The 24,214-nt window shown below is 41.8% G+C and overlaps 1 protein-coding gene across 3 annotated transcripts in view; it reads right to left on the reverse strand.

Moving 5' to 3' along the window:
* cep112 (centrosomal protein 112) overlaps positions 1-24,214 on the reverse strand; it is a 97,616-nt gene that overhangs the window by 71,373 nt on the left and 2,029 nt on the right. For all 3 annotated transcript variants that reach the window (XM_062408746.1, XM_062408744.1, XM_062408745.1), the window contains exons 5-12: positions 19,514-19,598; positions 17,646-17,723; positions 14,571-14,618; positions 14,381-14,455; positions 7,093-7,179; positions 3,221-3,320; positions 2,676-2,794; positions 2,105-2,248 (exon numbers count right to left, since the gene is read on the reverse strand). In XM_062408746.1, coding sequence (XP_062264730.1) covers positions 2,105-2,248; positions 2,676-2,794; positions 3,221-3,320; positions 7,093-7,179; positions 14,381-14,455; positions 14,571-14,618; positions 17,646-17,723; positions 19,514-19,598 — 736 coding nt within the window. The remainder of the gene's footprint in view (positions 1-2,104; positions 2,249-2,675; positions 2,795-3,220; positions 3,321-7,092; positions 7,180-14,380; positions 14,456-14,570; positions 14,619-17,645; positions 17,724-19,513; positions 19,599-24,214) is intronic.

A 24,214-nucleotide genomic window follows, 5' to 3' on the forward strand; every position in this document is an offset into this window, starting at 1 on the left:
CGTGTGTGTATCAGTGCAAGTTGAGTAAAATAAGTTTTAGAGGAAGAACTGTAAGTGGAGGAAAAAAATCTGCCAGAGGCCACGAATAATGGAGACGGAAGACTTGAGGAAAAAGCTAAAAAACCAAGGCCCCTTTAAGTTTAGTTGACTCAAGATCATCAATACTGACTGTGCATAGGGAGGTTTGTTTGCAAAGCTGTTACAACTAAACAGAATGATATGATTACCTATTTGTATCAAGGCTATTCTAGTGGGCAAGTCTGATATAAAACTACGAGTTAAACAATCAGCAATGCAAATGAAAGCGTTATTGCTGCTAGTGCATATTTGCCCACTGCACAATATTAATAACATCATCATTAACAGCCATTTGGATTTGGAAGTGCATGGACCATAGTCAAGGTGTTTGGCTGCCACAATAAAGAGGTAGATACCCGCTTGTCTGTTCTTTAAAAACATCTACTCAGTCATTCTGTCTGCTCTGCCCAGTGCATCGCTTCCGTCCAAAAATAACATCTGACATATCTCTAGGCCCCGTGTAAAATCTTTGATCTGCGTTGGATAGAAATCAAACCAGGTATTGATGGGAGGGAGATCATTCTTCATTTCACTGTTATTAAACTAGATCCAGTGTTGTGTATTTGAATGAGCATGAATCATCGATGTGTATTTGTCTTGGCTTGCACGCAACACATGTGACCTGAGCAAACTTTTCACATTCCGCCCTGGGTATGAACTTTTATTAGTAATACCCCACCCCATAGTGAGTAGCAAAGCAGGACTCTTAGACAGATGAGCATGTAGTGCCAATGACTGTACAAACCAAGTATTCGCATTTGATTCATTGGTAATAATAAACTTGTTTTTTCTGACCGATATCTGTAAATGTCTATAAATAACTAAAACAAGTCAACAGAGCAAGAGACAATATAACCTTGACTTTGAAGGTTTAGGCAACACTGGTGTAATAACTCAGCTGAGAAGTCCACTTTGAACATCCTATCCTAGGTGTGTGTATGTCAGACCAAACTCAGAGCAGAACAGCAGCTAATTTCAAATGACAGAGCGCTCTTTTGATTCTCCGGGGCCTTGTCTGTCTTTAATTATTAAAAGAGGGGCCTTACCACCGGCCCCGCACTGTCCAGTGAGTGTTTGATCTCTTTAAATGTGGGCCTGCTGACAGATTAAGGCCAGCAGCAGTATGTGTGTGTGTGTGTGTGTGTGTGTGTGTGGGTGTGTGTGTGTGTGTGTGTGTGTGTGTGTGTGTGTGTGTGTGTGTGTGTGTGTGTGTGTGTGTGTGTGTGTGTGTGTGTGTGTGATGGTTATGACAGCCCATGAATGCTGATACTGACAACACTATCAACGAAAAAGTGCGTTCAACTGGCTCTGGTGTTGATGGCCTGCACTGACGAAATGAACGCGATAACACCTTAAACCAAAGTCTTTTCATATGACATCAAAGAAGTGGGGGCTGTGGGAGGTGTGTGTAAGTAATGCGTCTTTGAGCTGCCATGACCAAGATTTAATACACACTTGGATCAAAGACCTTTATGAGGATGACAGATATAAGATACAAGAAACAATCTCGCCCAGAGGTTTCAGGATGTCTCATTTGCGCCATGAGGTGGCTTGGGCCACTATTTCAGACCTGGAGATTTGATGGATGTTTAATTCTTAGAGCTAAACGACTCGTGTCATCAGCCAGATGTCAGTTTATGCCAGTCAAGGTGAAATCATGTAAAATGGGGTCCGGGTAAAGTTAAACTAAAACAAATAACACTTTTAAATAATGTGATAAGGTAAAATATTCAATATCGAATTTGAATCAAAAATAGCTGAAGTTATTTAAGTATTTATTATTTACATGAAACCATCATAGGGACTTTTAAGTGCTTGATAGCATAGTAATTAAAGAATATCACAAACCACACTATTAGGTTATAGAAATTCAATAGAAGTAGAAAGTCACATTAAATACAAATACTCAACTATAGTACCTATATACTATACTATAGTGCCTCTAAACTTTAATAAGCACAAGAACTGAGTAACTTTTTTTAACATTCCAACACTGAAAATAGAGACACACTGATGCTGTACTCACAGTGGCCTGTGACCGAGCGTTATACTCTGCCTCCATCTTCGCCAGTCTGTGGTTGGTGTCCTCCAGCAGCTCCTGGATGCTCCCAGTGTGTTTCTTCTGCAACTCAAACTTCTCCTGCTCCAGCTCTGTCACAGCGGCATGAAGCTGCAGGAGCATGGAATAACTATCAGTCACAGGTTCCCTCTCTTCTCCTCCATCCAAGGGGATTAAACACCATTATGGGTCTATGTATATTTTTCTATTACATCTGTTAAAAATTGTTCCACACGGTTGCTCATGACACCCTAACTGACCTCAAAGGGATGAGTGGAAATTTCATTAGGATCTTATTGAACAGCATGATATGCTAGTAAAAACACAATTTACCCAGGACAGAGCATTAATATTTCAGCACAAAAAAAAAAAGAAAACACACCAACTTAAGCACAGCATGAAAGAATCTGGATTTTTTTCTAACAGTACAGTAGGGCCTGGCTGCTTGCAGTGAAGTCTGCCAGTCTCATGCTATCAAACAGTCTTCCTTTTAGCTCAGGGCTGCAGAATATCCAAGCCCTTCCACTTTTCCTCGTACCTTCTTCTCCCACTCGTTTTTCAGGGAGTCGGTGCTCTGATCCGACATCTTCTTCAGCTCAGCAATCTGCTTCTCTTTGCTCTCGCAGATGACCTGGGATTCCCGCAGCACACTTTGAACTGTGGGAGCGCACACACACATACATACAGACAGAGCAGTCAGGCCCTGCCTCAGGGTATGTACACAGATGGACAAACACATACACACAGACAAACATATACTTGGGCTCATTGTAACGCTGTCTCCATAAAGATATTGCTGTTATCAAATGGCCGGTAGCGCTTGTCTTTGCCAAGTTGATATGGTTCTCATCAAATTTTTTCTGACACAGGTGGAGGGTTGAAGAGGAGGAAAAGGAAGGAGGAAGAAAAAAAGGCACACATTATGAGATTACATTTTTGGATTGAGCAGCACAGCTGGAGAACGTCACTCTACACCAGTTCAGTCTCTGGAATTGCAGCTTTTGGGGCTTTTTGCTCTGAGTGTTCAGAGACACTAGTATAAACATCCTTCCAGTTAACCCTGCATTTCTTGCAACCTCTCACCTTTCTTCTCCAGCTTATGGATCATCTCTTCTGATTCCTTCTGCTTGGCCCGGTACAGGCTCTTCATCTCCTCAATCTCACCATTCTTTCGGTCCAGGATCTAAGGAGAGAGAGAGAGAGAGAGAGAGAGAGAGGGGAGCGATTTCTTTAGACATACTGGAGAAGATACTGCTTTTTTATTATGTTTACCTTATGATGGTTCTTATTTAAGTGTCATTGTCAAGTGTCAATTCCACGAGTACCTATCAAAGCTATTAACCAAAAACTATCAATTGATATGTTTTACGTACAAGTTTACGATCACTCTGTGCGCTGCAGCGATGAGCTAACAAGGCAGGAGGAAAATCCACTAGCACGTTAACATTGACAATTGTTTTCACGAGGATGAAAAACTCCACATTTTGTTTGAGATCAAGGATATTCAACGTACTCTGTTGAGAAAAACTGAAGGTAAACCAATGATCAGGTTTTGGAATGTTGCTATAGGGTTTGTTCACATCCGTAATGTGTGAAAGACCCTTCATTCTCAATCATGACCATCTCATGAACACAGCATGCCGATTATTTATTTTTTATTATCTCCTCAATTATGTATTCCAGTTTATCTTGAGTCATAAAATGAAAGATTGGGTTATTCATGAGCACACAGAACATTTACAATGCTTAATTTGCCTCATGACCTGACAAGATGTCAGCTTCCTCATGCATATCTAATCCTATAGAGAAGACGAGCTAACTGAGTGAAATGGTGACTGAGTGAACCACCTGTGCTAAGGCGCGATGAGGCGACTGCATCTGCTTGCTGCTGCCATCTGTGTGTAATTAGATAAATTAGACCATGGAGAGTTGGAGCTCTAGGAGAGAAGGACAGTTTAGCACTCTCCACGTCGAGGAAGATGATGTCCTGGCTCAACTGTATAATGCACATATGCAATACATGTATTACGTGAAACTGGTTTAAGCGTTTGGTGTAAGGAAGTGTTGTGCGATATCACGTTCATTCTGCAATACTTGCTACTCACTAGTCATTTAATATATATTTATCTATTTGTTTTAGTCAGCCATTTAGCTTTAAGTTTATCCTTTTACATTTTTACATGTTGTAACTTATCTTACCTTTATTTGTTAGATATTTAAGTGTTTTTTTCTTAACACTTGATATTTTATTTTTGTACTTATCTTGTGTTTTTATACCATTAATTTATATATCTTATCGTATCATATCTTATAGTATCGTTGTGCTCAGTGTTGCAGAAAGCATATTTTCTTACAGATCACAAGGTCGGATTTCTTTCTAGTTTCTTGTAAAATACTAGTCTAATCCAGAATCACATGTACGGTAAGACTATGTGCAATCAACTGTCCTAGTTTCACATAACTGAATTCCCCCCTCACAGTGATATGAAATCATCTTCTTAAAAATGTTAATCTCAGCCTATTTTTAACCATATCTGATAAAGGTATTGATGTATCCCATCCAATTAGCCAGACAGGATAAACAGACTTGATGCTACAATTTGCTGGCTGAAATGGCAGAAAGTAAGAGGGATTATTTTTCTGTCAGGAACTGCCCCAAACCCTGGAAGACTTTATCTCTCCCGCATTTTGTTTTACCCAAGTGCACTTAGTGACCAAGCCTGTCATCCACTGTGTGACTGAGATAGGGGAGATGAAAGCAGGATGGGCCCGGCTGGAGTAAAGTTCGCAGGACATTTAGGGAAAACCGAATTTCTTCCATTTCACCAACCCAGAGAGTGTGTTGTCTTTTTAGGGGTCCACCAAGTGAGGAAATGACACAGAGTCACGTCCAGGGAGAGTGCACTACACGCTTGGAAATGACAGCTTTTACTGAGCCCATTTCAGGCTTTTATAAGCCTAATGCAGTGGGAGATCAGTCTGGTTGTCCGTGGCTTTAACCATTAACATCAGTTAATAGAGTAAAGAGAACTGAACTGGAAGAGTAAACACACCTACAAAACCTGGGGTTAGAACATACGTTTTCTTCTGTTCATGCAGACCCACCAGACTACTCATGAAACCACATTTAAGTTCACTGGATCTGGATTTTATTTGGATCTGCACCAAATTCCACACTTATATATTTCACTCAACCAAAACATGCCTGATTTAGTTTCAACTGGAACCATGAATAATTCGCTAAGAAGTCGACGACATTGTTGAAAAACACCTAATCTCAACGCACCAACATTTAATGGGTTCTTCCAAGTTTCATGTTAATCTGTCCAGTAGTTTTTGCGCAGTTCTGCTAAGTAACTAACAAAAACATAACCTCCTTGGCAGAGGTAAAAATCCACAACAGAGATGGAATACAATCACAACAAAAAGCCTCGGGTGGTCCCTTGTGTACCCTGAGGTCCGCAGTTAATCTCAGATCACTTGCATGTTGAGAAAATTTACATAAAGATGTGTTCTTCACCTGAGGTTATGTTTCAGAAATCCACATACTGCTGACCCACAACCATTAGCTTAGAACACCCGCCTGGTCCCTCATTACCCTCTCCATTTCAAGCAGGGGGACAATGACCAGTAGCCTTTTAGCAGCCTCTACATTATTCATAAGGAGACTAATTAAAACTAACTCTTTGCTTTCTCACCTGCCATCGGACTCGTTAGAGTGCGCCCCAGAATCATTCCACTTTGAAGCCATTACAGGGAATACTGGGTAAAATTCGGAGGAAATTAAGTTGAACATAACACGCAATCTGTATGTAATTAAAGAATGACGGAGGGAGAGCGAGCCGGCTGTCATCCTGTCTCTTGTCAAACACAAAGAAGCCATGGGCATCTCAAAGTGGAAAGAAAATTTGAGTTTTTTTTTTTCTTATTTATTAAAAGCTTCTGTGGCAGCAAAGGAAAGTCCTAGCGAGGACGTGACAGATCCCAGGTGCTTGATCTGCACCCTAACTGATAGGCACCTAGCGTGAAATAAACCAGCTTTACTGCTATTGCCACCAGCCGACAAAGAGCTTTGAAGAGATGATTATTTGTGGAATGGGGTGATGAGAGGACAGACTCTGTGCTTTTCCTTTTCATTAACCACCGAATGGGATCAAGAGACAACGATGGGCATTGTGGCACAGGTTAACTAGATTTCATGAGCACTAGACTCACGTTAACAGCTCTGCCTGTCAAGCTGTTGAAGAACAAATAAAATAAAATAATCTAAGACTAATTGTGTGTGTTATACCTCAATATAAACCAGTAACTATAAAGACTCATTATCAGCATACAGCGGACATCGTACTGGGCGCAGCATTCTTTGGATTTACATTTGAAATTATAGTTGCGTGATGAGATTGCCAAATGCAACCAAAGAAAAGCAGTAATTGTCCAGAATTGGATTCCGCCATGGTCAGACTACGCCCTTCCCTTACAGACTCTGACTTTAGATGCAAAACTGAAAGAAAAAAAAATAACACAAATACCTCAGAAGATGACACTAGATGTGCTGTAAAATTAAACAGGATTTTTGCAGCAGAAACAATACGTTACGTCCTGCCTCCTGCAGGCTCCTCCAAGTTGCCTCCCTTTGCCTGAAAGTACCGTTAATGATCCTGTTGTTGTAAACATGCCTGTTGAGCATAAATCTTCGGCTGCGTTATTCACATGTGGGACAAACACTGGGAAATATCCAGAGCCAATTTTCCAGAGTTCATGTCTGAAAACATGTTGTGATGGGGGACTGCAAAATTTCAAAATCGCTAACACGTAACAACAACAACAACAATCCATGCCTGTTCACAGTCAAGTGTGTACCAACTACGGCCAGAAATCACATATTGGTTGTGAAATGTTCACAGTGGTAGTTGTTACTGGCAGAGAATCCACCAGCTTTCAGTTTGGATTCTTACTTTCTCAACATCTGCATCGTGTCTCTGCTGCATCTTCAGTTTCTCCTCCTGGTGCTTGGACTCCAGCACTTTGATCTTCATCTCAATCTGGAAACACACAGAATACCAAATGTCATATGTGTAACACTATGAACCACTTTGAACTCTCTAGAGATTCATTTTTCCACCCCGCCCCCCCCTTTTAACTATAAAATGAAGTTGCTAAGCAGAAAACATGTGTTGAGTACAAGCAACAAATGCTGTTGTAGAAAGTTCTACGTTGAGATTTGTGTCCCAGCTCTTTCGAGATGTGCTTTGGAAAAAATCCAAACAACCCATCATCATTTAGAGTGACAGGATAAGAGAAATAACATAAATCAAGATGAGAGTAGATACACTCTGTCCCGTCTTCCACTGGAATGCAGCTGATGATGAAATAAACCACAGTAACATTTAAAAATAGTTATCATTGCACACAGCTTCAAAAACCAGAGTGAAGCTGAGATGTATCTACCTTGTGTGTGTGTGTGTGTGTGTGTGTGTGTGTGTGTGTGATACAGTCTTCATTCACCCTATGGTAAGAACAACAAAGTGAAAGCCTATCTGTTTGTGTGCTTGTACTCCTGCATACACACGGCAGTTAAACACGGAGAGAGTGTCTGTTTTGATTTCAACACAGTCTTTTCAGAGGATCAAATGTTCAGGGCCGTCTTGTGCATGTTGGAACAGATCTCCTTCAGCCAGAGGGCTTCCCAGTGCTAGTCAAATAAAAAACCCTAATGACCTATTCATCAAATTACGTAATTGAACAAGATAATTACAATCCATTTTTCATAGTCTATGGTCTTTTTATGTACAAAATGAGTCATTAGTCATTTTGTGATTACTGGAAAATAATTAACACATCAATATTGCTCACAAATGTGGCCTGGTCTTGTGCGGCAATCACTTTGCATGAATGCACTTTTCTGCAGAGCGACAATAAAACTAAATGAATTTAAACAAAAATTCTTATTGTTTAATGATGAAGATGTTAAGAATATTTTACACAATATTTTGTAATACCATTATTGCTATTCATTACCTCAACCAAGGAAGATATATTTTCATCTGCGTTTGTTTGTTTGTCAGTCTGTTCATGAGGAGAATTACAACTTTAACCACTTGATGGATTACCACAAAACATGGAAGGATGCTATAGGTATCAGGAAAAAGAACATAGTGTACAATTTGGAGTTGCTTGATTGAATTTGAATGGAATGATTGGCCTTGGCTGAGGTATGAACTCAGACTGCCTTTCTAGTTTAGCAAAAAAATATAAAAATCGAATTTGCTTCCAAATACACATTTCGTCATCTCCTTCAAGCTGGTTATCCTAGCTCGTTTGCTACATACAACACATGGAAATACAAAGAGAACCTTTGACGGAAAGATAGCTGGCCATTTACTTTGATGTCACAACTCACGTTTAGTCACTGTCTGTTGTGGTGTGTTAATCAACCCTGGAGCACGGTGACAATGCTACTCCTTTGAAAGTGTGGTTGTGTGTGTGTGTGAACATGTCAGCAGTTAACAATGTCCCGAGGCTAGCTCTTGTTTGTTCTCGTCATCGAAACAATTAAGTAGAAATTTTCCCACGACTCCGCTTGGCACAGTCAAACCACATTAGACCTTCTCTCGGTATGAATCAAAGAAAAGCAACTGTGATGATAGACCAACTAAAAATATTATTTAATTATAGTATGATTGAAGTATAAATATTGACTTATTATAATTAAGACATCAACATTATCCTAGACGTTAAAGAAAAACAATGTGTATGCGTGGTATGGGAGTGAATGGGTGGAATCTTTGAAGCCCTGTGTGATTTTTACATGCTTTTGTGAACTAAAAACAAACTGCCGCCTAGATGCCGCTCCTCATTATTACACTTGAGGTACATTTAGATGCCGCATCCTTGACAAAGGTCTGTTAAACATTTTGTCGCTTTATTCATTGTCTTTTTTCTTAAATTACTGCCATTTCGTATGAATTTGAGGGGTCCACAGGAGACCTGTCGGAGTAGAAAGGAAAAAGCAAAAGCAAGCGTGTGAAAGATAGGCAGAGGGAGATGCTGCAGCGATTGAAAAGCGGAATAAGTGGAGCCCTGATTCTGCAGGCACCTGAAAAAAAACAAAAACATGTGTGGGTGTCATTTTCTCATCCTTTCTTCAAATGCTCTTTGGAGAAAGTTTGTCAAACTAGATCAGGGGCGTTTGAAACTTGTTTATAAAGGCGTCAGTGAAGAAAGGAGGAGGAGGAATGTCGTACACCTAAGGCTTCTGAGATGTCTTCAATCAGCCTAACTGGGTGGTACAGCTTTTTTCCCTCTTCTCTTCTTCTGAGTCGTAGCGAGTGCTGTAAGATGCCAAGTTTTTTGACACTTCACTCTTGAAAAGATGAGAGGGTTGGAAGGATTGGGGGTGGGGGTGGGGGGTGTATGACAGAGGGAATGCGAGAAGACGGAAACAGTTGCTTTTTCTGCTCTCAAAGCCAGCACGGGGTCAAGGCCTTTTCTTCGGGGAGCTGTGTTCACAAATCGTCTTCTAACTGTTTGGGCTGTGCGATGCAAGGTTGCGTCTGTGAATCTCCTTTGTCTTGCCTGAGATGTACAATGTCTTTGTGCATCTTTCATCCTCAGTAAACACAGATGCTCCAGGATAGTTGGCACTCTGCTATCTACTAAGGAACAGCTACATTCCATTTCCATTCTCTGTTGACAAGTTAATTTACTGTAGTCTGCACATATACTAAGTCTGGATAAAGACTTTGGCTAAAATTGAATCATGGCAAGTTTCAGATAAGGGTAGTTCTACACTAAGAATAAGTAAAAAGGTAATTAGTCGCTCAAATAATAACATCACGAGCACAAGAATTAAGGAAAGAAGACAGAAATACTTGAAATACTAACTATCATTATAGAACACTTTTGGTCCCTTGTGTCTCCGCGCCTGAAGCCCCATCTTGCACAGCAAACTACAGAACTAGCCCTTAAAACTACTGAGGCTCGCTAGCCTGCTCTTGTTTTAGCTTTGAAAAGCGATCAGATAAGAAAGGCTGTGGCCCTCTAAATCACAGGCTGAAGGCTCAAGCTTCATCCCAAAGGATCCACAAATTAAAGAGACTATATCATTATGGTATCGGCGAGCAGAGGGTCTGATCCCAAGTCAGGGGCTTGTGATCATTAGAGTGCGACTGCTCCACTCTAACACATTCATTTACCCTGCAAGGCCTGCTGCCAACAACCCCTCAGGTCAGGCACCAAGCAGGTACGTATAAATACATATATTTCATCAGTCTTTCAGTCTCTTTAATAAGCTCCTGACTCGGGCCTATGGCTAAGCCTGAGTCATCAGTCTCTATTTAATTGAATTTCCAAATAAAGACCCAGCCCTCATAACATTCAGCCGTGCTAGGGTGTGCTAGAGGATTAGCAGGACTTTGCTGCTCCCGCGAGACATTTTCCACAACTCACCCATATGCAAACACCCTGCATGAGCTAAGCGACTCAAAGCAATGGCAGCTAGTGGTGAAGTTTCTCAGCTGCCACTCATTTTTCCATAGGAAAAAGAGCAGTCAGCATTCGTATCAGGGCAGTCGGTAGCTTTGCGTGAGGATGTGCTTGGTGTGAAAGCGGAGATGCTCGTTAAGCCACCGCCGGCTTAATGACATGTGGCCTGTATAACACTTTAAACCTGGGTCAATTTTCAACTAGGATTTGGGGATTAAAGGGAAGTGATGTCACTGTGATTTCCTAGACTGGACCTGGACAGCCACGCAATAGCAGGGATGGATAAGGCTTTGATGGCTCTATTGGAAAGCTTAATGTGGCTATTGAGGATGATATGGTTAAGGTGGGACTGATGACATGGAAGAAAAATACTGTGTGTGGGTGTGTGTGTGGTCACAGCTGTATCCTGTGGGGTTCAGTGTTCCAGAAATCCATTTAACACTCTTTTAATTGCTAAAGGTGATGTAAGACACATGATCAGTGAGGGCATCTGAAATGATCATGATCTCAGTAGAATAATAAGTAGCATCATATCACTACCATCTGACGTCAGATGCCTCACCAAAGACAACCAATGCCAGCCATTATATTAGGAGAGGCCAGTATGATATGTGTTTCAGTAAAAAGTCTGCTTACATTTCCTATTTAACACACATTCTATTTATAAAGCTTTGGTTCCATTCTATTAAAAACCTCTATAAGAGTTAGACAACAGCATAAGTGCAAGAGACTGGCACCGGTGGGCAAATTGCACAAATATAAGCACCCTGGAGAAAAAAATACCAGTTCTGCACAATTTCCTCTCATTTCCCAACGTGTCCCTCCGAATGTTTCTATGTGACTTTCCTGAACTGGTGCCCATACTGAAAGTATTGTGGCCTCAGTGGAAATGACATGCCAGCACAGTTTCCTACAGCTTCCATACCAAGAATTAAGCTCTGGTTCAAGGCCAGCTGTGCAGTAAATGCAAATCAAACACACAAATCTTAAAATCATGAGGGGAAATATATGAACATCAATTTAACAATATTCCATGTTGGAGTTGATTCAGCAATTCTCTGACTCAATACATCCATCCATCCATTATCTATAGCGTTTATCCTCTGAGGCTTGCACTGGGAGCAGGAGCCAACCCAAGCTGTCACTGGGCAAGGGGCGGTGTACATCCTAAACAGGTTGCTGGCATAGTGCAGGGTCAAGACAAAACCATTTACTCTCACATTCACACCTACTGTCAATTAAGAGTCTGCAATTAAACAACCTCAGATCTGCATGTCTTTGTGCTGTGGTAGCGAGACAGAGTACCTGGAGAAAACCCACACGCACATGGAGAGAACATGCAAACTCGAAAAAGACTGGTCCAAAGCGGGATTCGAACCAGGAACTCAATATTAACACATACTAAACAATATAAGCTACACATTACAATTTATTCCAGGGATGTTCAATTGGGTAGCATTGCTGAAGATTGTACCGGTGTAACTAATAAACTTCTGAGATGTAATCAATTTATATTCCTGCCACACACAGCTGTATGAAGCCAGTGAGTCTGAGGAGGGATCAAACAGCATAGGACGTTGTTTTAATGTTGTCGTATTGGTTATGCTTGATTCAGCCTCAGCCCAAAGGTAGACAACCCAAGTTGGTGGATGTGTAGAGTGTGTGTCCATGCATGCAAATCCTCTTTCAGCAGTCAAAAACTGAGCTTTGTTATGACAGGCCAATAATGACAACTGTTCTTGTCCATCATGTCCGCGTGTTTCTCTGCCTTTCTGCCTTCATTTTCTGCCCTCTCCCGGTGAAGCTGATGTAACTGACTGGAGTGCTTTCCCAAAGCAGACATGAAAGGCCACGGCTATTACAGCCAAGTCATGCTCAGTTTTATATTTAACACTGCAAGTAAAGGCGGATGGTGGGGGAAATGAGTGGTGGTTCAGAAAGGCGGGGAGGTGCAGAGGGGACTTCAAAGCATACTTTCAGAGTGGGATTTTCAGCTTAATTCCACATAAGGAAAAAACTGTCATCACTGGGAGTTGGCATTATTTTTGTCTTCTAAAAGGAATGCATCTGTTGGCCATTTCAACAATGCAAACTTTGCACGAGGTAGTATGTCCATGTGGGGGTGTCCGCTGCCATAAAACAAAAGATCATCTACCGCCCTATGTGTTCAACACTTGCCTCCATAATCAAACTGTGTATACCAAGGTTTTTCCTTCCATTAGAAGACCTGGGTGCAACTGAATGAAAGGAAAACTATGTTGAGAGTTCTCGACCACTCTGTAGAGAGAGGACACTGTATTGGTCCTAGTATGAGACAATGCATAATTTCTTTTAATTCCCTTTTAAAAATGACTGTTGACATATACTTCAGGACTTGGAGCAAGTACCCATGTAACAATAATATTAAATAAGTGTTTTATTATGGATTGTTTTTAGACTTAGTGTTGCGAGGCTAACAAGTCTTTATGTTCATCTAGGGCATTTAATTGTGTCTTGAATAGGCCTCATGTATATCGGATCTCACTGCCCTGCTCTATGTGTAAATAATATACATTATTTGTGTGTGTGAAGATTCTTTTGTTTTTAGCCAGTTTGACTTTACTGTTCTGTCCATTGTCGGAAAGTGTATCGATCGTTATGTGGTGCTCAGTGTTGACATTGGGGTAGTGGTGAAAATTTAAGTATGGACACTGAGAAGCCTAAAAATACTGTTGATTCATTGTGAAACTGTAGCATGTCAGAGGCCCAAGATGCATTTGCATTCACACAGCAAAAATAATGTGGCCACATGCATCGCACACCACCTCCGAATGTGATACGAGTGATCGGCCCCAAGTACGCACTGAGAATGCATAAGGGTGCATGCGGATCTGTAGGCAGACCACTTGTGATCAGATCTCTCAGGATGGGTGTTAAAACCAGGTCTGAGTGGTGTTGACAGTGACTCTTTCAGAGTTACACAACCTTTAAAGTGTTCAAAGGCTGCGGTAACATCTGCCAATGTAACTGCAGAGAAAATATGTCAAACAGCCAATACTTCAGTTCGTCACAGATGATGAGCTCACAAAGACTGAAGTGTGAAACATGTTCAATGTCAGAGAATACAATGATGTGAGAAGAATCAACTGGATACAATAACTCAGTCAACAGACTGGTGGACACTGAGAAAGTTAGCTGTCTACAGACATGCATTCAAAGAAAGACTATATAAGCAGCCAAATGTGGTTTCCATTGTCATATCACTATGGGAGGGTGAGAGAAATGTATATATATATACATATATACACACACACACACACACACTATATGAATATCATACAAAACTTGTTATATTCTGAGCCATACAGTGTGATAACTCACAGACATGTGGAGAAGTACTATAGGCCATAGCACCGACTTCATCAGTGAACCTATCGTTTAATTTTTCTTCTTGCTACTGTCTGAGTGTAATGTGAAAAACAACTACCTCTATGTGTTTTTGTTTTCATATACAGTTGATAATGAGAAAATGTATTCCCCCCCTCTCCCACATAACCACCACCACAGGGCCTAAGCCCCCCCAGAATACCAGAGGACACCCCGCTAAATAGTGAGTATCAGGAATCTAGGCTTACTTAAATGGATATAAAGGGCAGGCGCTTAAATTGTCTTTGGATATACAGAGAGATGGTATCAGAATTATAAAAGAATTTTGATATTTATCTCACAAAGATACTTTCAGGTACAGTTGAGGTTTGCTAAGAGCTCTTTGGTGCATACCTCATTGCTCTGAACAAGCTGTGGGTCATGATCTTCAGCCAAAGTGCTGTTCCTCCCAAAGCTCGACTTAAAAATCTACAGAGATAAAAGGGGAGAGAGATTAGAGGATAGGGTGATTGTAAAGTTCAAAGACAAACACTTGTGTCTACGTAAGCAGACATAAACCTCAAGGGAGCCCCTGACAACTTACCGGAGACAAGGGAACGGGCTTCTCTCGCAAATACCTGGGGTTTTCAATCTGGAAGATTCAACAGAAAAAACGTTAGACCTCTCGCATCTTCCTCTCCTAACAAAGCCTTACTACCACTAGAATCTAACCTCCCCCTCAGTTTGTCATAAACAAAATGGGGAGCCCAGGGCTGAGGCATGATTCTCTTCCGTCAGCTCTCGTCTGTGTAGAAAGACAGACAGGGTCAGAATAGTTCGATGCATTGTGTGTGTTTGTGTGTGTGTGTGTGTGTGTGTGTGTGTGTGTGTGTGTGTGTGTGTGTGTGTGTGTGTGTGTGTGTGTGTGTGTGTGTGTGTGTGTGTGTGTGTGTGTGGCTGTCTCTGTTTCCGCTCTCAGCCCCTCTTTGCTGTCCTGACACAGTCCTTTTGTCAACACTCGCGACCACTAATCTGTAAGCTATCGCCGGTCCGTTTACCATCAGATGAAGACCAATGTGTACACATCCTTGCCAAACACTGACACGTCATGTGCTTTGATTATAATATGAAACACAAAAGATGGAAAAGAGAGTGAGCCGCTAAACCACCTGAAAGTAATACGGGTCACGGTTCAATTGACTCTACAGCATTACATCAATACAGCTCACTCCCTGTGACTGAACTGAAAAAAACAACCCTCTATTTTCCTTCCACTATTTGAAATGTGTTTATGACCCCATTACTTTTTTTTGTGAAAAACGTATCACACAGTCTCTCTTATGCACTGGGGCTGTCTGTAGGGGCTGCCAACTAAGAGCAGGATCACGACCTTTCAAACAGGAGAGCTGACAGCAATGACGACGCCCAGCAACAGTTCTGCTGCAAATATCTTCAACATGGGGGAACAAGGAGGAGAATGAGGTGGAAGTGGAGGAGGGTGAGGAGAGTGGAACTCATTCAATGGAGGTGAAAAAAAGAATAACATTATGTTGTGAGGTGGCACATCCCACACAAAGCTAATCCAGAATGAATGGAAGAGGAGAGGAGAGAACCTGAAACAACCAATGAGATGAGGAAGCAAAATAGTTACGGTCACAATCTGTTGCTTCAGGGTGAGCCAGTGACAGGTAAAAGTAGGTCCGCCTCCTGACTGTGTGATATAGCTGCAAACAGGCCAGACATAGCACTAGCCCACATACTGTAAGCCCTCAACAAAAGAAGACTACAGAAGAGTCCGATTTTCTGTCAAACACATTTACACAGAGAGACGTGTGCACAAGAACAGACCACTGAACACAGTCAGTGCAGAGCAGCATCAGTAGTGGATGCCATGTTGAGTGATGAATCGCTACTTAAATTTGGCGCTGGCTAAAATAAAAAATCCATATTTACCAAGGGATGAATCAATCAATATCCTTCTCAACTAGTGCCCAGGCTGCAAACAAGAATGGGATTTCTTTTTATACCCACAGACAGCCGGTCATCGGATTTGATTGAGCACAGCCCACAGGGTAAGGAAGACATGTAGACTAAATGCTGTGGTGTAATACTGGCACGGTGTGATACTAAACTTGGGCACCCGAGTACACCCCTGCCCCTATGTGTGTCTGTGTGTGTGCCTGTTCATCTGCTGCATGCCCACACAGACGTACACACACATGCGCGCTCTTGTTTGTCCAGTCTCACAGCTGGCTCGGCATCCTGTGTCATTGGAGCCTGACGTGGATGGATGGATGTACGCAGAAGAGCAACAACACTCCACATCACAAGGCCGGACTCTCAAGCTAAACAAACGAGCTGTGATTGATGACTTCCTAGTTTCGGACTAGTGTTGAGCAAGCGGCAAGCACACCCAACTAACCACAGACAATGGATGGCCAATCGGAGGGGACTATCATTAAATTGAAGTTGATGTGAAGAAATAGGTCAAGATTTTATGCAATGATTTCTCGTCTGAAGGCTTTTTTGTTTTTCCTCTTTACAGGCAGGTCAGTGTATACTGTGCCTTATTCTATTGACTCCAACATATTCAAATTATTTAATAGATGAAATGAAGGATGAAGCCAGTGGTAGTCCAGCTGACTCAGGTTTTGTGTATCTTAAAGGAACTCTTATCTGAGTCTCAGGCTATCTGCTGTTTACTGTCCAGTACGACCTACATGCTGACACCGTCTTACATTGGAGGTGAGATGAACAAACTGGTGCAGACTGCAGCCGAACATCTGAGGCAAAGCTAAAGATGTGCTAGACACAGCGACACTCGGTTGTGCTGAAATTTTGCAGGAGATGGGCGCTTTGAAGTAGTGCATCTATGAAACTTCTGTAAACTTGAAGGGGGTTTGTGTGTGTGTGAGAGAGAGTTTGTGTGGTTGTGTGAAGGAACATCTGTTGATTTGAAAGATGCAGGCTTGGGGGGAGCGTTGCCAAGCAATGCATCTTATCAGCTTCTCAACACAGGAGTGCAAAGCAGAGTAGTGCACGGCTTCACGTCTGCTGATGGAGACCTCAGATTACCCTCTTCTTGAAAGGGAGAGGGAGAGCAACGATGAAAGTCAGAGAGGAGCTGCATGGACGGAGATGTGGCGAATGGCAGAACAGAGAGAAACGGAGAAAGAGTCGGAAAAGCCAAAAGAGATGAGCCGCTCTGTAAAAAATTAAGAAATAAAAGAAACTGTGTGTAAGAATGTGAGGGGGGAATGACAGAGGTGACAAGAAAACGAAAGAGAAAAAGAGAGACTCTGGGTCATGCGGGTGAGGAGATAGCGAATATATAAGAGAATAAAAGACATGAGGGAACAGTGCTTATCGAGCCCTGGCCCGGTGCACTCCAGACAGATGCATCTTCAAATTCTCAGTTTACACAACCCCTCATCATCCAACCCTCACGTCCCACAATCGCACTGAGCTGCCTCTGGGAAGTGGTTCCAAGAGGACATGGGTGAAAAGGATATTTTCCCCTGCGTTCAGTGTGTAAGCAATACAGCCAACTCAACATCAATGCACTATTGATTTGATTTACACGTGAGATCAGGCATTCAGTCGCCGTCACTGCAGATGAGCTGCAGCGTGTTGACAGCTGTATTTAACCCAGAAGCTCAAGGCATGCCCCTGGACTCACCCCCAGGTTCCAGCTGTTGAGACGAGCCTCCAGGTCACTGTCATCGGGAGACATTTCCGCTTTCAGCCCCCCATCCACCTGAGGAGGAAAAAGTGGGGAGGAAAAGAACGCGTAAAGCAGCAGAAACAAAATGGAAGCAGAGGGAGGGGTGATAGAAATTAGAGGAGGGAATTTAAAATATTTCTGACGGTGCTTTGATTGGCATTTTGGCCTGAGGGAGAGAACAACAGACAGTGATGGAGGTTATTATTTTGACAAAATATAATTCCTCTCCTGGCAACGACAAAAAGGCTCTTCAAAAGCTTACAAATATACATACACCCACATGTGTTCTCCTCCCATACAAAGAGCGCTCGACTCCCTCGTTATCTCCATTTCTCCACCCTTTGCTCCTCCACTCCCCTCCCTCTCCGAAGCAGCACTCCAGATGTTTGGCAGTTCCACATCATTTCCGTCACGCAGTAAATTCCACAAGAGGGTCATACGCAGATACAGCGCTTGTCATTCTTGTTTTCCCCCACGGCCCTTTCATTACAACGGGCCTCCGGATTTGTTTTATACAGTATGATACGAATGCTTCCAGGGGTTCTGTTGATCTAAGGTCAGTTTACCTAAGTCGAAGTTGGGCAGAGAGGTTGGAGATGGGGGGAAATATTTAATAAAGTCAAGCGAGCGATACGGAAAGGAGAGATGTTGTTGAATTTGATTAGGATCTGGTAGAGTGTGGACCTTGGGTGTTCCTCAGTGGAACCGCACTGATACAGAGAAATGGCTGAGTGGAAAGGCTCAGGATTGAATGCCCACATCTGATTAAATAGGCATTAAGGTCCTGGAGCCTCACTCTCGAACAAACACAGTAAACGTTTCATTTCAATATCTTGGAATGAAAAGAATGCGGCTGTTCAGAGTTGTCACAGTCTCTGTATCACAGCAAACATTTTAAAATGAATGACCTCAAAGGCTTTTAGTCACAGATGTCAAAGCAGTTCTGACAACGAAAACACACGCCTACTTTATCAGACACCTGTATTATCTTATCCAGCCGCCCTGCTGAGTCAATACAGAGTTCATGATGTTTGGATTTTGGTGACGTCGTTGTAAATCTGTTACTGATGTGTATAGAGGTGGTGTTGTACTGGACTGCATGATATTGAGAGAAGTTGTATCTTCCAGTCGCATACATAAGGGGGCAGTATATGAGAAACACCACGCAATAAAATGCAGTACAGTAAACCACCACCTTTATACTATTTATAAAAATAATCCAAACACAAAAACACAGAGCATAATGAGCTCTGTACAGATGGATGCCTTGGCAGGGCAGCTGGATTGGATACACAGATGCCTAATAAATTAGCCACTATGTGTGTTTGTTCATGAGAAATGTACTATCTAATGCCCAGAGTAGATTCGCACACAATCTTTGATATGAAAAAGTCCCTGAACATATATTTCTCCATATTTTTCTCGACACTAACCAGCTTCAACAAAATGTAATTCGTTGTTGCGCTGTAATGCATCAGTTTTAGCTCGGTGTGCCTAATAAACTGGCAGTTGATGTGTAACTGAAACATTGTGTTGTAACCACAATCATTAGCTATTTTTGTTCCTTGAACATGCAAGTGATGAGTTCTGGGAGTTTCCTCTGACTTCATGGGGAAACTAGAGCAGGAATTTCCAAATTGGTCGGCACTACAGAAGAAGGAAGGACTTTGTGGCTACTGTTTTTATTTGCATCAGCAGGTTGCTTTTAATATTCCACTGTATCATTACGGCTTCCTTGCAGCAATCTTATAACATAAAAAAAAAAGAGAAAAACCTTCTTGATGAATCTCTAGACAAGTATGCAAAGGAAGTGATGAACTAACCCTTCTGGCGTCGTGTCTTGGTGACTGTTTGATTGGACTGGAGGCCACGGGTTGTGATGGGATCTTCTCCTCATACAGCATTCTCCTGGAAGAGATAAAGCAGTAAGAGGTTATCCTACAGTATACATGTGTCTCTAGAGTCTGTTCTTGTCTCTTTGTTTGCATATTATTGTACTTGCGTAGGCAGAGTGCCTTGCTATTTGCACAGATCAACATCTGGCATCGGTTGCATGGTTTGTGGTCTGCATTTCATCCCATCTGAACAATAAACGTGGCAGCTATACATCAGCCTGTTTCCATGTGCAGCCCACATGGCACCAGTACATGGCTTGTTCAATCTTTTTATAATCGTTCAACTCATCTCATTGTCCCTCATTATGTCCATCATGGTTTGTACAAGCTGCCTAGCAAGGGAACTGCTTATAGTCGTTGGCAAACATGCACAAACACACATTTCTCATTCACACTTCACTTTCCCCTTTCTCTCTCTAACACACAGGGCAGTCTCATTACGAGCAGACACACAAGGCACTAATGACCCACTAATGCTAATTACATAAAGAGGATATGAAGACGACAGAAAGATGTACGACAACAATTGAGAAAGAAATCGGTCTTTTAATTAAGACATCACATTACGTTCAGTTCGAAGCCTATAGGCGTACCTTTTTTTGTTTCATGAAGGAAAGCACTGGCGTTGTGGGGTTACTGCTGAATATAAATCAGGAAATTATCTTAGCAAGCAGATACCAGCAGGAGCCACCTGAGTGATTTGTGTCATCGAACACAAATTTGTTCTCATTTCATTACAAGTGTGTGATGACTGCCTCTGAATGTAGCACACTCCATTATGAGCAACCTGTATATTTACAAAGGTTTACACTTTATTAATTTCAAATAGGTTAATTTCTGAGACCGTTTATTAGAAGAGATTTTTGTGTAAGTTGTTACTTTCATTGTAACGTTGAACTGTCCGCACGTTTTCTGTGCTTTCGTTTCTTATTGACAGCCAGGCTCTTTTGAACCTGGTTGATTTGTTCATGTTTAATTCAATGAGGAACATGCAGTGCACTGCCTTAAGACTTACAATGTCTACTCTTGAAGCTGCACAGACTTTTCTACAAACCTTAATAATAATGTCACAATCACATTTAGCACATGTCAGGTTGTGGAAGTCTCTCAGTAACATGGCCCAAGTTGTTTTAAACGGTTCAAATGAATGTACTACCCTGCAACCCATTAAACTTGTTTTTTTCACACCAATTACAATGTGAGGGTGGCAACAGTCACAATTCATCAGCTCAGATGTCCTTACACAACTTAGATTAAAAAATGATCAGAGGAAAATACTAATACTGATTGTTTTCACTTATCTATAACTAATTCAAATCAAAACTTGCAAATCACATAGTAGTGGGTTTGTGCACGCATGCACACACAGGCACACACACACCTGCATGCACAAACACATGCAGCTGTGAAACCTGGACAGGGGGGCCAAGTTTCACAATCTTGGGCCTCTAAGTCAACAGGTGGATGAGGATAATTGAATCAGATGTGTCTGGAGTCTGAGGCCCAGAGATCAAAGCAGTGGTAAGTCTGGCCAGAGCCGCACACAGGCACTTGCACGAGCATGCGCTCGCACACACACACACAAACACACACAAGAACACACACACACAAAGATGAGAACACCATGTCAAGCCTCAGAAGCTGTAGCTTGGCTGATTAAAGCGTCCTGACATCCATACCCAAGCTTGACCTCCAGGTGCATAGCCAGAGGGCCCAGGTCTCAGCCTCGGGCAATCTCAGGAAAGCAGCCTGACCTTGGGACACAAACATCCCCCTGCCCCTGCACACCCTCCAACACAACCCCACAGCACCCGGAGGCTAGGAGATCAGTGGGAACATGCTGGCCTAGGCAGGAGAGACTAGAGGCGTTTACAGCAGCATCAACGGCCGACTCCTGCAAGTGCAAGTGCACTGTTATTGTCACACTTACCCAGAGAGAGAAAAAACAGGGGAGGGGGAGTAGAAAGGGGGTGGGTTAAGGTCTTCATATGTGAAAACACAGATTGAAAGCAGAAGTCAGAGAGAGACAAGAGGAAGATAAGAACAGAAAAGGGGCCTTAAAGAGACCAAAGGAGATGGAGAGTAGAGCCAAAATAGAGAGATAAAGAGAGAACTGAATGCTCTCCAACTATACTTTAGCAGTGAACCTGACCCTCACGGAGCTGATTACCAAGTTAACATGTCAAAACCAACCACACATGTCATTTCCCCCTCACGTCTGTATCAGGGTGTCTCTACCTTGAACTCCAGTTGACATTAGAAGACGGATTGTACATGTGGACTAATCACCAAAGCTGTTTTCTATGATCCTTTGACCCCCACCGGCTGCATTTGCTTTCCCACAGAATTCCTCCGCCTCAGTGAGTGCTATACACAAAGCAGTGGCTCCATCTTGTGGCTAAATTAGGAAGAGCCGAGCAGCAGCAGTGGAATGCATAGGGGACTTTACTCAGTGCATTTTGGACTAATGAAGGTTTTAATGGCGCGTCCGTTAACGCACATAAACACATCACAACGCTTCCCCTTCTGTGTGAAAAAAAAAGAGAAAAGAAACAGAAAACCTACCCAGCTGTTCCTTCAGATGTTGAAACTTGAATTGGCTCTAACAGCTTTTTACGAGCGAAAAAGAATCCCTGCCCATCACCTGTCTAATGGTGAGTGAGACCGAGATCAAACATTGCCACATCATAGGGAGGGAGTCAGACAAGCTCCTTCTATTTAATCTTATCTAAATGAGAGAGACACATTAAAAGACCCTTGGCCTGAATAATTTTCTCCATCAGGACGTTAGCCTGTGATCTGAGTGTCTTTCATGGTCTTATTCCAATCAGACACTATGGTACTCAGCAGTCTGCTCCCCACAAAACCTCTCTATCCCCATCCTCTACAGTAGAGAGAATGGCTGTGCCTTATAGAAGGTGGCCACACATGAAGCTATAGAATTACGCAAACAGCTCAAGCTTTTGATTCTCAGCTTTTTGGTGACGCAAACTGGTCACTATTCATTTAACAACGCCTCACTGGTGGACATTAACAAGTTTGATCAGGTCATATAAAGTCAAATCTATTGAAAAATAACAGCCTGTGTTAAATTCAATGAACCGATGAAAACATATGGGTCATTCTGTGTCAACTCATCGTACTTTAGCCAAAGTCAAAGATCTTTATACAATTCTTCATGCTGATATGGTCACACATTCAACCTATGGAAAACATTTCCTGAATCTCGGATCACAATTGAGGCAAATAATGGAGTACTGAAGTCTGAACTTCTTGTGAGGACTGGTCATATCACCATTAATAAAGGGCACAGAGAAATTGTTCTCATAATATTAATTAATTAGGATCCAAGAGACATGACATTTCAGTGGGTTTCTGTTACAAACAAACCAGCATGAAAACTCTCATTTAGATCTGGAATGATTTGACCAATTGTATAAAATAACAATCATCCATAAACCACTAATACTGTGAGTCTCTTGGGCATTTTAGCATAATTCCATTGCCCCTGTATTTAAAAAAACAAGTGATTGAGTATCACTGCTGACAAATTAAACGCAGTCCAATTTGTCTGTTTGGCTGCAAATGTAAAATCTCAAAACAACTGTGACAAATATTTACAGACAAGTCCTAATTATCAATTTCAAAGGATCAAATACTCTATGACCCTTTAACAATTACAGTTTACTGTAATAAAATATGGCAGCAAGGGGCCTGTACCATTTCTCTCACTGTGCCACAGTGGATATTAGACTCGTTACTAGCTCTCTTTTTTATGCTAATGAGCATATCAAGCCACTGGGCTCTGATTTTCCATTTCTTAATTGGAATAAAAATCCTGGAGCCATTACTAACATCATTTTGTCAAATTCCTTAAGTGCCTGCAGTCAGAGCAAATATCCCTGAGCAAAGAGGGATCACTGATGATTTAAAGCATCACATTCAAAAACATTGTGTAAATATTTATGTACTTACACAAGGGCCTGAGTTCATTGTGATTTTTTCAGTCATTCAGTCAGACCATTCAAATTTCAAAATACATATATTTAAGTATTGTGCATTTATAGCTAATGTTCTTGCGAGAATAGACGGCAAACAATCAAAGAAAAACACAGAATGCTAATGAGCTACCAGACTCTATATACTATGCTTCCCTCTCTCCTCAGGTTCAGCGACTGGGAAAGTGCAACGAGGACAGGAACAGAAAGATGGAACGAGAATATGAGAGATTCCTCGTCCTCTCATGCTGTTTTTGAAGTACCTCTCTTTGAAAAGTCTGTATGGACAGCCAGGGCAGACTGATGCAAGTACTTGGCAATGTCTTCAGCTTCTCCGACAGTGCTGCTGAGCAAATATGACGGGCGATCAGTCACGAAAAGCTGTGTGCATCCAGCTTTATAACTCTACATTTTCAGTCTGGTAAAAGAACTTCTTAAACAGAATGCTTAGATAAATATCAAATGTGCTCTTTGCAGCATCTGACTATACATCATCAGAGATGTTTATAACAAGCTGGAACAAGAAGAGCGTCCTCTTTTGAATCTTTTCTTTGCTATGACATAATTATTAGAATTAATTTAGATCCAGATTTATTTATATATGCACCATTTTGCACAAACGTAGAAATAT

The sequence above is a fragment of the Platichthys flesus genome, chromosome 16 (assembly GCF_949316205.1).
Source record: "Platichthys flesus chromosome 16, fPlaFle2.1, whole genome shotgun sequence".
Taxonomy (NCBI): domain Eukaryota; kingdom Metazoa; phylum Chordata; class Actinopteri; order Pleuronectiformes; family Pleuronectidae; genus Platichthys; species Platichthys flesus.